This window comes from Pimephales promelas, chromosome 6 (assembly GCF_988280905.1).
Source record: "Pimephales promelas chromosome 6, fPimPro1.hap1.1, whole genome shotgun sequence".
In the NCBI taxonomy this organism is placed as follows: domain Eukaryota; kingdom Metazoa; phylum Chordata; class Actinopteri; order Cypriniformes; family Leuciscidae; genus Pimephales; species Pimephales promelas.
In genome coordinates, this window is record NC_142774.1 from 3,453,498 (window position 1) to 3,468,583 (window position 15,086).

Below are 15,086 nucleotides of genomic sequence, written 5' to 3' on the forward strand. Positions count from 1 at the left end.
ACATGTAAATGAGTTTGATTGTAGAGCGCTAAACACCAACTGACTTGTTGTAACCTTATTGATTTACATTTCAATATAAAATAAGAGAGAAAAGCGAGGTGAGAAACCAGAGATATTACTTTTTCTACACAATTGTTCTGGCTGTACCATCATAATTATTTTATTGTCATGAAAATTCATTGTCTTTGTTCTTTTTGCACCTTGACATGCAAATCAAAGTAGGATTAGTTCCACTTCCTCTGCTATTAAAAACCTGCAATAAAGCCTCTTTTTTTTCTCAGGTCTTTCCAACAGTTGCTTCACATTAATAGAAACATCACAAATGAACAAACCGGGGACTTGCATACAAATGTGAAATAATGAAGAGTTATTGCGTTTTTTTGAGGCTCACTCTCACGATTGATCTGTGGTGCTCATGCGGGAACGCGAGTTCGAATCCAGCTCATGACCTTTTAAAGCAGTTGTTGTTGGTATTTGATCATAAGGGTTAGCGATAAACAATAACCATAAGTATTCAACTTCTGTGCACTCGCCTAATACTGTTTGTTCACTTTTAAAAATAAAGGTTCCAAAACCAAAAATGCGAGACATTGTGTGTTCGACCTTTCAGTGAACCGAACCTTCACATTCTTACATTTACGCAACAAAAATACGTTAAAAAAATTTAACTTTCATTTTTTGGCAAACAGACGACAACACTGTCAAAACGATCCCCGTTCACACGGATCCGCGAAAACGACTAAAAACACATGTTATTCTGCTGCCAGGCCAGTAGTTGGCGATGTAACGAAACATACATGTACAGACTGAACATGTAACCCATTGAGTCGGCCAACATCTGGATCATGTGGAATCCACATATACCAGATGTGGGCCGGATCCGGACTGACACTACACTCTTAGAAGAAAAGGTTCTATATAGAACCTTAAAAGGTTCTATCAGGGCTACGTATTTGGAACCCCTAAAAGGTTCTATACACTCTTAAAAAAGGGTTCCTCTGGGTTCTATATAGAACCCTGGGGTTCCATACTTGGCCAATAGAACCTTTTACCAAAAAAAAATGGTTCTATATAGAACCATTTTGGAGTTCCATATATGAAGCGAGGGATGGAACCATTTCTGGTTCTAAATAGAACCATTTCTTCTAAGAGTGTATGGCCCTTACACAAGAACGAATATGCCTATCGGATATGCCTTTCGTTTACACGGCGACGGCGTTTTTGGGGCTTAAAAACGCAAAAAAAAATACTTATGAAAAAAAATACTTTAAGTAAAAATACTTAAAAACTGCAATACATCTCAAATCCGCTAGAGGCCGGTCCCAAAATGAAGCAAATATCCATAGACGTCATGTTAAAATCTCCGTTTTCACAGCATAAATTCATATTTTTACAGTTTGGTCCCATGGACTTTTAGTGTAATCTTCAATATGTTCCGCGTGCCTGACAACTGTGAGGGGGGTGAATTTTTTTCTAACTCATTAGTTTAGATCATATTTAGATATAAAACGTATGGCAAATAAGGGCGGTTAACTTTGATTGACAGCTGATAACGGGCTGCGCCGAGTGAATTTGACGTCTCGGCCATGATCTGGCACAACATATCATACCACCTCTGTATCCTTTCTGAAACTTTTGTATTTCGTATTTTCCAAGATTTTCCAGTATGGCGCCGCCCATACTCCCCATAAACAGCTTCAAACCCGTTCTTCAGAGAGTCTATGGGTGATGTCACAGACGCTTTGTCCATATTTTTTACAATCTATGGTAAAAACTGGTAAAATGCAAAAGTTTGCTTGACAGTGAAGGTTGTACGCAGGCGCGCGGGCTTGGTGTTGTTGTGTGGTAGTGCTCCACATCGCCACCTAGCCGCCTGGAGTGTATTACATTGAATTTCACACACTTTTGCGTCAACATTTGTACGCAGATTTCCCACCCAAAACGCTGGTCTATACGCAGAATAAAAAGTGATAACGCAACGTCATTTTTGCGTTTTCTCTTCAGAATCGTTTCCGTGTAAACATAGCCTGAAGTTGCTGTCTGGGAACACACATGCACCTGACATCACCGTTTTCAGAATTGCACTTTTTCGTAGTTTATACGGAGACGATAACGGTATTGTTTTCAAAAGTCATAGATCACGGAAACTTGAGTAAACAGCCAGCCAGAACACAGTCATCAACCGTTCCATCCAGAACCTTTAACATCCATGAAACCTTTTATAAAAAAGATTATAAAAAAAGTTATTTACTCAAAAAAATTATTTTATGAACTATTATGAACCCAAAATAGTTCTTCTATTTTTAAAATCTATATATTTTTACGAGTGGAATACTTTATCATTGAATTTCCAGCTTTTTCAAGAGCAAATGCCACTCATATTTTCTTCAGAATCATGTTTCTAATAAAAAACAACCATTAAAACACATTAAAGTGCCATTCATGCATACACCTTATCTATGCTGAGCACGGTTTCCATTTCAGCTTTAAAATTCATTTTGATATATTTGGAGGGCAATAATTTTTTTTTTTAAATCACTAAAAGATAAATTTTCCTGTTTCTAAGCCAAACTCTTTCCTCACACCAGCCAGGTTTTGCAGAGTGTGTTATCCTGATTGTGCAACCGAGTGTTTCTCCCACACTTGAGTGACTAAGATGCACAACCATCTGCAGACAAGTGGACATCTTGTTCATTTTTGATAGTCATTGTATGAAGATTTATAAAATCTTTATTTTGTGTGTGTGTGTGTTTTTCTCAGAATACTGGGTTTGGAATCTAATCTAATGAGGTCTAATGAGGGCGAGAGACGGCGTGGGTCGATTGCTCGGGACGCAGGAGGTCAAGGTGTTTGAAACCGGTGTGTCAGCTCATCGGGTATATCGCTGTCTGGCCTTCTCATCCCACACCATCATTACGTAAGCGCATCCTCATCACCAAAGATTTCAGTCACAACACATTAATCACAATGCTTTACCTGAACTTCACACCATAAGGTCACCAAGACAAGGCCTTTAGAGAATGTCACTTACAAAGGGAATGAACCAGCTGCGCCCAAATAAACTACTACGACTAAACAACATATAAATCAATGTCAGAACGCCACTGCATTAGATAACGTATCAAAGTGTCTTTTATTGTAAATAAATAAACACAAGCACACTTTTGAAGCCGAATGTGCATATAAAGTCATAAATGGATGAATATCAATCTTAGATATTAAATAACTTATAAAATAAATAATAACTTATTAAATAATAAAAATACCTTTTAATAATAAAAATAACTTTTCTGGCTTTATTAACTGAAAGTTTAAATAATGAAGAGGGATATATTTAAAGAGTCGTTCACACACAGACTATAAATCAATGCAAACAGCCCATAAAACACACAGACGCTGTTCTTGAGATTGTTACCAGCGATAAACACACGGACAACAGCAAATGATTTGCAGTGTGTGTTTGCTTTCCTCTGTGAATGCAGGCCGGATGATGAACAAGAAACAGCAATGAGCCACAAGAGGTTGTGCGTTATTAGTGATTTTACCACTATAGGTTATAGGCAACTTGCCTCAATATTAAAGGAGTAGTTCACTTTAAAAAAAAACTTTTCCTTATAATTTACTCACCCCCATGTCATCCAAGATGTCCATGTCATTCTTTCTTCAGTCGAAAAGAAATTAAGGTTTTTGATGAAAACATTCCAGGATTTTCTACATATAATGGACTTCAATGGGAACCAAACGGTTCAAGGTCCAAAAGACAGTTTCAGTGCAAACTGCAAACTGTTCAAAGGGCTTTAAACGACACCAGGCGATGAATAAGGGTCTTATCAAGCGAAACGATCACTCATTTAATAAATAAATAACAAAGTTTAAGTTTTATAAGCTCAAATGGTCGCCTTGCTCTGTGATGCGCATTTGTGACTCTCCTGTTCGAACTCGTTCTTTTCCCGAGTCAACTCGTTCAATTCGTTTGTTGAATGAACCAATTGACACGAAAAAAGATTCATTCGTTTTGATGAACGAGTTCGAACAGGAGAGTCACGAACGCGCTTCACAGAACAGAGCAAGGCGACCATTTGTGCGTATAAAACTTAAACTTTGTTATTTATTTATTAAATGAGCGATCGTTTCGCTTGATACGACCCTTATTCATCGTCTGGAATCGTTTAAAGCCCTTTGAATAGTTTGCACTGAAACTGTCTTTTGGACCTTGAACCGTTTGGTTCCCATTGAAGTTCATTATATGGAGAAAAATGCTGGAATGTTTTCATCAAAAACCTTAATTTCTTTTCGACTGAAGAAAGAAAGACATGGACATCTTGGATGACTCGGGGGTGAGTAAATTATCAGCAAAAGTTTTTTTTTTTAAGGTGAACTACTCCTTTAATGGGCGTAATCACACATATTATGTATACACACTGATCAAAATTATAAACTAAACACTTTTGTTTTTGCCCCCATTTTTCATGAGCTGAACTCAAAGATCTAAGACTTTATCTTTGTCTACACTAAAGGCCTATTTCTCTCAAATATTGTTCACAAATCTGTCTAAATCTGTGTTAGTGAGCACTTCTCCTTTGCCGAGGTAATCCATCATGCTATTTAGCCAGCACGATTATTGCACAGGTGTGCCTTAGGCCAGTGTTTCCCAACCCTATTCATGGCGGCACACCAACACTGCGCGTATTCTTTGTCTCCCTAATCAAACACACCCGATTCAACCCATCAGCTCATAAACCCACCTTAATATTAGCTGATGGGTTGAATCAGGTGTGTTTGATAAGGGAGACAAAGAATACGCGCAGTGTTGGTGTGCCGCCAGAACAGGGTTGGGAAACACTGCAGTAGCCTATACTTATGCGCTATCAATCGTGTAGAGCAGTGTTTCCCAACCCTGTTTCTGGCGGCACACCAACACTGCGCGTATTCTTTGTCTCCCTTATCAAACACACCCGATTCAACCCATCAGCTAATATTAAGGTGGGTTTATGAGCTGATGGGTTGAATCGGGTGTGTTTGATTAGGGAGACAAAGAATACGCGCAGTGTTGGTGTGCCGCCAGGAACAGGGTTGGGAAACACTGGGCTAGTGTATAAGTGTGTCATTTAGGACACAACTTTGGATTATGACTACTATCTCAGCAAGGATGTTCCCCTAACGTTCCTGTATGGTTCCCATTTGGGTTTTTGGTTCTATTTTTATAACCTGTTCCCATAAAGTTTCCAGAACGTTCCCCTAACCTTAAAGGAGTATTTCACTTTAAAAAAAAAAAACTTTTGCTTATAATTTACTCACCCCCATGTCATCCAAGATGTCCATGTCTTTCTTTCCTCAGTCGAAAAGAAATTAAGGTTTTTGATGAAAACATTCCAGGATTTATCTCCATATAATGAACTTCAATGGGAACCAGACAGTCCAAGGTCCAAAAGACAGTTAATAACAGTTTCAGATGCAGCTTCAAATGTCTTTAAACGACACCAGACAATGAATAAGGGTCTTATCATGCGAAACGATCGGTTATTTCAAAACTTATTCCAAAAATGTAACTTTTCTAAGGACAAATGCTAGCCTTGCTCTATTCTGTGAGGCGCGTTTGTAACGTCACGTAATACATAATTACGTTCAAAAGGTCACGGGCGACGTAGCCGGAAGTACAGAATCAAAAAAAAATCGTTGTTTTACCTTTTAATTCCTTTTTTGTAAACGGCGTTTGAGTTAGTTTGCACGTTCAACCTATGCGTTCAACTTGTAAACACTGACTCTGTAATTCCGGCAACGTAATTACGTATTACGTGACGTTACAAACGCACCTCACAGAATAGAGCAAGGCTAGCATTTGTCCTTAGAAAAGTTACATTTTTGGGATAAGTTTTGAAATAACCGGTCGTTTCGCATGATAAGACCCTTATTCATCGTCTGGTGTCGTTTAAAGCCCTTTGAACAGTTTGCACTGAAACTGTCTTTTGGACCTTGAACCGTTTGGTCCCCATTGAAGTCCATTATATGGAGAAAAATCCTGGAATGTTTTCATCAAAAACCTTAATTTCTTTTCAACTGAAGAAAGAAAGACATGGACTTATCATGGACATAGTAAATTATCAGCAAAAAAAAATTCAAAAGTGAACTAATCCTTTAAGGGAACGTTTTATTTACGTTAAGAAAACTTTCCTGGACTTTCACCAATAGGGAACGTTCTGGGAACCAAAAACTAACGTTCCTAGAACGTAAAAGTTAGCTGGGATGACATCACTCAAACATTTGCATTCCGAATCTATTTGCATACTGAACTGTGATTGGTCTTTTGTCATTTGCATCCATTTAATCTCTATATCTTTACATTTACTCAGAAAAGGGCGTGCCATGTTGTGTTATAATGCTCTTCATTGGTGAAAAACACAAGACACAGAATGCCTTACAAGCACTTCTTTGCTCAAATAAATTAAAAATAATTATTATTATTTGCATGAACTGTCAAGCAAACCAGTTAAGAGAGAGAGAGAGAGAGTATTTGGCACACTGCATTACCATGTGAAGTTACTACTCTGCAACTCATTAAATAAGCAGCTTTTTATTGAAAAATCTACCTTTTCGAAAATAGCTGAGCTGGATCGCTTCTGAAAAATGTGATGAAGTGAGAAGCCCTTCAGTTTAATGACTAACTCCTTAAGATTTAATTCACTCAGAACCAAAGCCTAAAACATCTTTTTCCTCTTTTTGTTTTTGTTTTTTCTGCAAATGCAAATATACTCTCTCTTTTTCCACTAATAGAGGAATCAACATGGCTTCTGTTCAGCACAAGGCCACTCTGAACACAACAATCTAATGATAAAACCCGGTTTTAATGAGAGAGATGTGTGGATGGAGGCAGCCTTCACTCTCACTGTGTGAGGAGGACTCATCATCTGGATGGCCCAGCGCGTGCTCATCTTATGAATACACTCACACCGGCCTCCTACGATCCTCAATAGATCAGAGTTTAAAAGCCGTTTCAGAATGTCTGCCCAAAACATCTACTTTCTGTTCACCCGGGGGGAAAAAAAACTGCTAAAGTCTCTTTCGCTCAAGCATGTAACAGATGATGGTTGTTAAATTTGACATTTGCTTACAAAGTCTGTAGGCGTCAAACCTGCGTGTGCGAAACATCTGACTGATGTTCAGCTTGATAAACTGTGCGCGCTCCAGGAATAGGCTAATGTGGAAAAAATATTTAAGTTCTGTCACGATGTGCCACACCAGGTTTGGCATCAGTCAGGTTATCTAGCAATGCATATCTCAAATGAGGCAATAAGCCCATATTATATGCAGGGCTGCCAACTCTCACGCATTGAGCCAATTCTCACGCTGTCACGCCACACCCCCGATTCAAGTCAAGCCAGTCAGCAAAATACCTGAAAGATAAGTTTATCTATAAATCCACCAGTTGAGCCACTCGTGATCGACTAGTTTTACCACAAATGAGTTAAAATATCCTCGAATCTAGTCTAGAGCGATCATGCATGCGAGACAGATGTTGAGCTCCTAACGGCGCCGACGCAAAACCAGGACTGGAGTCAAAGCCAGTTCCTCTCTGCACTCTAAGCCTAAGCATTCTGTTATCACTCCGATTATATCCACTACGGGTTTTCCAGTCTCACGGGAAAAACCGCTCCGTGTTCGCGTGAGCAAAGTGCACACGTTTCTCTGAAAACACCCAGCAGCACAACAGAATGCCTATTCTTAAAGTTTTGTGCTGTTTTATGAAGGCAAAAAGCCATATCATGGTTTCGTTTTTTAGTTCATTGGCAAAATATGACACTAGAGACCTTCCTGTTAGTTTATATACATTTAACATCTCATGTTCGGCAAAAGGCAGATTCGAACTCGTGTCGGAGCGCATCAACTGCTCTTCCACGATCTACGCCATAGAGATATACACTAGACCTCACCTGGGGGTTCTAAGCATGCGTCAAAACCGCCGCCATCTTGGAACAGGGGTCTTGTCATAGGAAGTAGCTAGGTAACGCTGCTATCTCTGCCTTTACTTCGAATTCATTGATGGTGGCGGACTTTTGTGCAGCGTATGAAGTTCACGGATGAAATCTGAACTAGGAAAAATGTTTAACAAAAAATGTAAAAAAAAAAAAGGTTTTTGATTTTTAATTTTCTTTCTGGAATCAATGATAAATACATGTCTGACCGTTGGAACAAACCAAAAAACAAGAAAAATCGCATTCATGATGATTTGTGATGATTTTATTTGCGTTAGACCTGTGTCTACTACATTGACGCTGATGCATTAAAGTGGAGGGGCTCCCCTGTTTCAAGATGGCGGCTCTATTGACGCGTTCGTTCCAATGAACTGCCGTATCCAAGGTGAGGTCTAGTGTATATGTCTATGGATCCACGCCACCAAAGCTGTTCCGTGACGGGTGTGTTTTTGGTGTAAAGACAGGCATTAAAGGCGGCTTTAGTGCAAATATAGGCTATGCGCACAATTCTTGGTGTTTCCTGTGTCACACCACGTTTGAATACACAAAGCACAAAATGAGATTCAAAAGCGTAGATTATCAGTGAATATCGACTAAAATGGACATACTTTGCAATAAGGGTGTATAATTTATTGCATACTTTGTATGTGTGTAATAACCCAACCTTTACCTTGCCGCTGGGTCAAGGTAACAGAACTTTTATGGGACAGAACATGCCCTGGGTTGGTTTGACTGGGTTGTGCTGGGTTTCTCCATTTAACCCATATTGTTGGGTCATTCATTTGACCCAACCAGTGGATGAAATTGACCATCTTGCTGGGTTAAGTCTTACTCATGTGCTGGGTTATTTCCTGTATCATTGCCTAATTAAAATTAGTAACAAATATTTTTTATATTACTAATGTAAAATAATGATTTTTTCTAATACAATAAAACACTGTGATTTCAATCATTTATTATTATTTATTTATTTTTTTTACATTTTTAATACATCTCTTTAATATTTTTTTTTGTAAACAATTATTACAATTATACAATGTATACTCATTCTAAGGTAAAAAAAAACATAACGGTTCATTAAGTAAGGTCTTTATACACCACTGAAAACATAGATATTGCATTTCTGTTAACAGATCCTCCTAAATGTTACACAATGCATCTTTAAAAGTCATTAAGCAACTAATATGAACTCTTGTATGATTATGATTTCATTTATTAAGATGTGTTGATTTATTAAGAATAGCTACAAACAAACATAAAATGTGACTAAATATCACGGGGTTTTCCTCAAATTTGACAGAGGACGACACTTTTCCATTAATTTGATAGAAAATAAGACTTTGAAACAAAGATCACCAGCCTCCGGCAGAGACTCAGTCTCGATGGCGTGGCCTGGAACAATGGCAACAGTTTGGCGTGTTCCCCTCGTCACATCCCTGATGCTCCTGGTCATGTTGGTCCCCACCTGTTGATTACACACAATCACTAAGAGTGTTGCAATATAACTGACATGCAAGTTAAACCTTTTTTTGTGTGAAAGTATTTATATTTTTATTGCAAACATTACCAAATATGACCAAATGTGAAAAACAAACAAAATGTCTTTTTACACATCTAAACAGACAAGCAGTCTAAAATAGTCTATGTTTCAGGATAAGACAAAAAAAACACGATTTGGGAAATGGATTCATGATGTACTCACTCATTATAAACATTTTGTAAAATTTTGAACACAAAAAAAGTTATGGACTGCAGCTTTAAAAAATAACAAAAATTATTTTTAACATTTTTTATGTTGCAAACAGAGATTGCACCTTTAAACATATTTTAAACCTAAATTACTTTCATAGTTATCAAGCATATCAAACATCAACCATTACAGGTCAACTTACAGGTCGCATGTCAAGGACATGTGTCCCTGTGTGGTGGGCTGAAGCCCTCTCCTCCTCTCCACATTTTTCTGAGTGTACAAAATCCCTCCTTGTGACAACAGTGCAGCACTAAAGAGGCTTTCATGACAAGGTTATCCAGCTCTGGAATGTTTTTCTCCCATTTACACTGATCGGGAGGGTCTCAAGTGATTCATTCGTTTTGTTCAGAACAATGTTTTTGTTCTAAGAATTTTTCCAAAGCATGAGGTTCGGTTAAGTAAATGCCCAGTTTTCTTAATGTTAGAGGAAAGGTTAGTATGTGTTCCTTTCAACGTGGATTTGTAATAGTCCGAGAACATACAAAATGTCCAGTTTCCCACTCAAAAAAAAAAATGCTGGGTTGTTTCTGTAAACAAATTGCTGGGTTGATTGTGCTGGGTCAAAATGCTGGGTTGTTTGGGGGACTGTAAACACATTATTGGGTCAAATGATTTGTAAGAGGGTGATTCACAAATAAACAGCTGGTTGGGTTATTTTGACCCAGCAACTGGTTTATTCTTTTATTCTGACTCAAAGAGGACGTCACTCGGAACAGGCAGTGTTTTATGGTACGTTAATATGAATGTTTACCAATATTTTTAATAATTTCACTGTTCAGCATAGAGTCTTTGATATGGAAGTGTGAAGGGTAACGTATTTATTCTGTAAAACATTTAATAGTAACAGCTAGACAGTTAGATTTTTTTTGACAAAATGGCGCGTTAGTTGTAAACCAGCTGCCTTATTGACCCAGATAGCAACTGACTCCGGAACGGATTTGCCGCGGAGGTAAGAACAAGTTCCGGAACGGAGTCCACTTGCACAGCGCAACGGATCCGGAACAGGAACCAGACCCTATCCGGATCCGATCCGGACCCGTTCATTTCGGTCTGAAAACCTTTCAGATCACTCATTCAAAACTAGTAATCTGGCCAAAACTACAAAAAAATATTTCAAATCTATTGGTAGAATATTTAAAGGTGCAATCTCTGTTTGCAACATAAAAAATGTTAAAAATAGATTTTTGTTAATTTTTAAAGCTGCAGTCCATAACTTTTTTTGTGTTCAAAATTTTACAAAATGTTTATAATGAGTGAGTACATCATGAATCCATTTCTCAAATCGTGTTTTTTGTCTTATCCTGAAACATAGACTATTTTAGACTGCTTGTCTGTTTAGATGTGTAAAAAGACATTTTATTTGTTTTTCACATTTGGCCATATTTGGTAATGTTTGCAATAAAAATATAAATACTTTCACACAAAAAAAGGTTTAACTTGCATGTCAGTTATATTGCAACACTCTTAGTGATTGTGTGTAATCAACAGGTGGGGACCAACATGACCAGGTACATCAGGGATGTGACGAGGGGAACACGCCAAACTGTTGCCATTGTTCCAGGCCACGCCATCGAGACTGAGTCTCTGCCGGAGGCTGGTGATCTTTGTTTCAAAGTCTTATTTTCTATCAAATTAATGGAAAAGTGTCGTCCTCTGTCAAATTTGAGGAAAAACCCCGTGATATTTAGTCACATTTTATGTTTGTTTGTAGCTATTCCTAATAAATCAACACATTTTAATAAATGAAATCATAATCATATAAGAGTTCATATTAGTTGCTTAATGACTTTTAAAGATGCATTGTGTAACATTTAGGAGGATCTGTTAACAGAAATGCAATATCTATGTTTTCAGTGGTGTATTAAGACCTTACTTAATGAACCGTTATGTTTTTTTACCTTAGAATGAGTATACATTGTATAATTGTAAAAATTGTTTACAAAAAAAAATATTGAAGAGATGTATTAAAAATGTAATAAAAATAAATAAATAATAATAAACGATTGAAATCACAGTGTTTTATTGTATTAGAGAAAATCATTATTTTACATTAGTAATATAAAAAATATTTGTTACTAATTTTAATTAGGCAATGACACAGGAAATAACCCAGCACATGAGTAAGACTTAACCCAGCAAGATGGTCAATTTCATCCACTGGTTGGGTCAAATGAATGATGGGTTAAATAGCACTTGGGTCAAACCAACCCAGCGCGTGTTCTGTCGGTCCTATAGTGACCCAGCGGCGTGGTTAAGGTTGGGTTATTTTTTAACCCTGCATTTTTTATAGTTTAAGCGTTAGAAACAGTAAAACCAAAACTATAACAGTTCAGTTCTGTGCTTTGCTGTCAAGCATTGTACCAAAACACTCAATGTGTTTGCCGTAGCGTGATTATTAAACACTTTGCATCAGTGTTTCTACCTCACATCCCTGTGTGACTATGTGGCTCTTATCTATAGTGACAATAAGAGTTTCAAAATGTGGGAGTATTTAAACACCCCTTAAGTACACTGGCAGGGTTACACAACTGAAGGAAAACCAAAGGTAAAACAACTATGAAAGAATGAAGCTTTTGTCATATAGGCTGACATGCCTGTCCTAAATATTGGGTGCGGCGAGAACACTGATGTAATTACAGGTCACCGCAACATATATAAGAAGAACCAGCAGCAAACCTGTCAGGAATCTCCAGCAAGCATCTTCCCAACATCCTCTCTGGTAAGGCTAGTGTTGACATTGATGAACATTTGATATTTAAAACATGATTCATTTGGTCTGACTGGCTCTGGGTGTCCTCACGTATAGGCTAGCTCTTAATGGCAACTTAATTTGTTTTGATTCGGGGAGGTTTATGTAACATACCTTCTTTCTAAACGGTCTCTGCATCTTAAGGAAAGATTCGGAGTGCTGCTAATGTCGTTCTTAAAGTGTTTTCTCTCCTCAAAGTGACTAAAATTAGGCTGAAAGTGGAAATCGTCAGGGGTTGATATAGTGAAGCAGTTGCTTCTTTCTCTCCTCATAAATGTGTCTCACGTCTGCTGCTGGCACATAAACATCTGCCCACCTGCTAGTAAAGCTCAGCGTGGCTTTCTTTTATCTCCTCTCAGGCACACTCAGGACAACCCTTGCCTTTTCTGGGCTTGATTTGCCTGAGAACAAATGATAGGGAGAAACGGGAATAAATTGAAAATTTTTATGTCAATTTTAGGGCATTTATCTTTTTTCTTCAATTTTCTCTTGTTTGCGTGACACTGACTTTGCAACAACAGTTGGTTTCCAGTATTTTACTGAAGTATGATTTAACGCCACTTTTTCCGAATCTTATTTCAGTGAGAAAAAATTTAGAAAATTTGTTTGTTTTTTTACACAATAACTGTAAAGATAACTATAACAATAATTATATTTACACATATGATATGGTTCTTTTCATAATAAGCACATGATGCAGTCTGTCACTTTAAATGCTCGAGCTCGACACAGCAGGATAGATTCTCATTGGCTGTCAGTGTTTTTATTGTTCAAAAATTGTTCTGATTCCAGCAATGTAATTTCTCTGTGCCTTTATTGTTATAGTTGTTGTGTGGAATTGCTATTCTTTTATATTTACAATGAATTTATAATTGTATAACTATATCTTTATATGATTTTATAACTTTTTATAAAACGGTTAGTTCCAATCCTTGATTCTGATTGGTCAAGCTGTGCTATATATTTATCACTGCGCAACACTGCAGTTTTTATTTGAGCTTTCATGTGTATTTTATTACACATTGGAACCATAGGATTGGAAAGTTGTTGCTGTTCAGGTCAGGAAGTATTTTTTCTAGCGGAAGGAAGGCTTTTACTTCATGAAAGTTACACTAATACATTTTTTTTTTTACTTTAATATTTTTATTGTGTGGTAACCGTTTTATAAAAGCAATAAGGTGCAGTGCTGTGTCGTGAATAACGGCTGTTTCTTCGCTTCGCGTCGAGCCAAACAACGCCCTTCAGCCGTTACTATATTTACGATGCAGCCGTACCTCTTGTCCAAGTGATGACGTCACTTTGTAGGACAACTCGGAAGCTAGCGGCGCATGGGTTCCCTCGGTCGAAAAGCTATGCATTTTCCCCACAGACTTTTGGAAAATCGCAAAAAATAAGATCTATGTTTAACAAAGAGTTACACGTTTTGTCTATCAAGATCATCTTTACAAGTTAATCCAAAATTTATACATTTTGAAGTCTATATAAAGTTTTAAAGAAACGCAATCAGACACAATAAAGTAAAAAAAAAAAAAACACAAGCAGGTTACTGTGTGTTCTATGCCATAGATAAAAACGTGAAAATATTTAGAGGCTTTGTTTACCACAGACCTTATTTCAGGCGATTTAGCAAAAACCCATTCAAAAATCCCATTTAGAGCGAGGGAACCGGGAGTGCTATGGCTAAAATGCTAACTCACTTTCGCGTTTTGGCCTACAGTGACGTCGTAACTTCGGCACTCCACACACAAACGGACGTCGGACGATAACATTGTTTATTATAAGCGCTCACTGTCATGGCAACTGCTGCATTATAGTCATTCTGATTGGCTGTCAGTGTTTTTAGGAAAAAACTTTCAGAAAAGGAATCACATGATATTTAGAATGATTATTAAAACTTTAGTCAGAGTTATTATCATTAGTTGTCCTTGTGGATTATGAATTGATTATAAAATAAGTCGTTTTTAAAAAATAGTTAAAATAATACTTGAATAGCTATTTGATATTAGTTAGCATTATCCAAAAGCCTGTGAAAAAAAGTATAATTGTTTGGAAGCTGGTTGTTAAAGATTATATGAATTTCTGTATTGATTGTGCTGCGCTTCAAACAACACAATGAATAAATAGATAAAATAAAACTTAAATAGCTATTTGTTATTTGTAAGCATTATCCAAAAACCTGTAAGTGGAAAAGTATAATTTTTCGTAAGCTTGTTGTTAAAGATTATGTGAATTTATGTATTGATTGTGTTTTGATGCACAGTGAAAATGTTGGCTGCATTGGCTTTGGTTCTGCTGGTGTGCAGTGCGACCGAGGGACGGATTCTCAAAAAATGTGAGCTGAAGGCACAACTCAAGGCGGCTCAGATTCAGGTGATTCAGGCCGTGGGAGACAAAACAACCGTGGACAAATTCATCACTACAGGTGAGTAACTCTTTCTGCTCTAAAAATTAGCAAAAAAATCACAATAATACCTTAAATTTAATAAATGTGTACAATGTCATTCATATGAAATCGCCAACTGGTAAAATAGATAAGTTTTCCTCTGAGATGGGGTTGAAAATAGCTACTGTACCCAATAGACATACAAAAGATTGTCGGAGGAAAAGCCCCAAATTT

At 37.3% G+C, this 15,086-nt stretch overlaps 1 protein-coding gene across 1 annotated transcript in view; it reads left to right on the forward strand.

Moving 5' to 3' along the window:
• The window catches only part of LOC120488427 (uncharacterized), a 41,566-nt gene that overhangs the window by 23,117 nt on the left and 3,363 nt on the right, over positions 1-15,086 (forward strand). Inside the window, exons 2-3 of the mRNA XM_089131942.1 lie at positions 2,761-2,917; positions 14,730-14,891. Coding sequence (XP_088988068.1) covers positions 14,735-14,891 — 157 coding nt within the window. The 5' untranslated portion in view covers positions 2,761-2,917; positions 14,730-14,734. The remainder of the gene's footprint in view (positions 1-2,760; positions 2,918-14,729; positions 14,892-15,086) is intronic.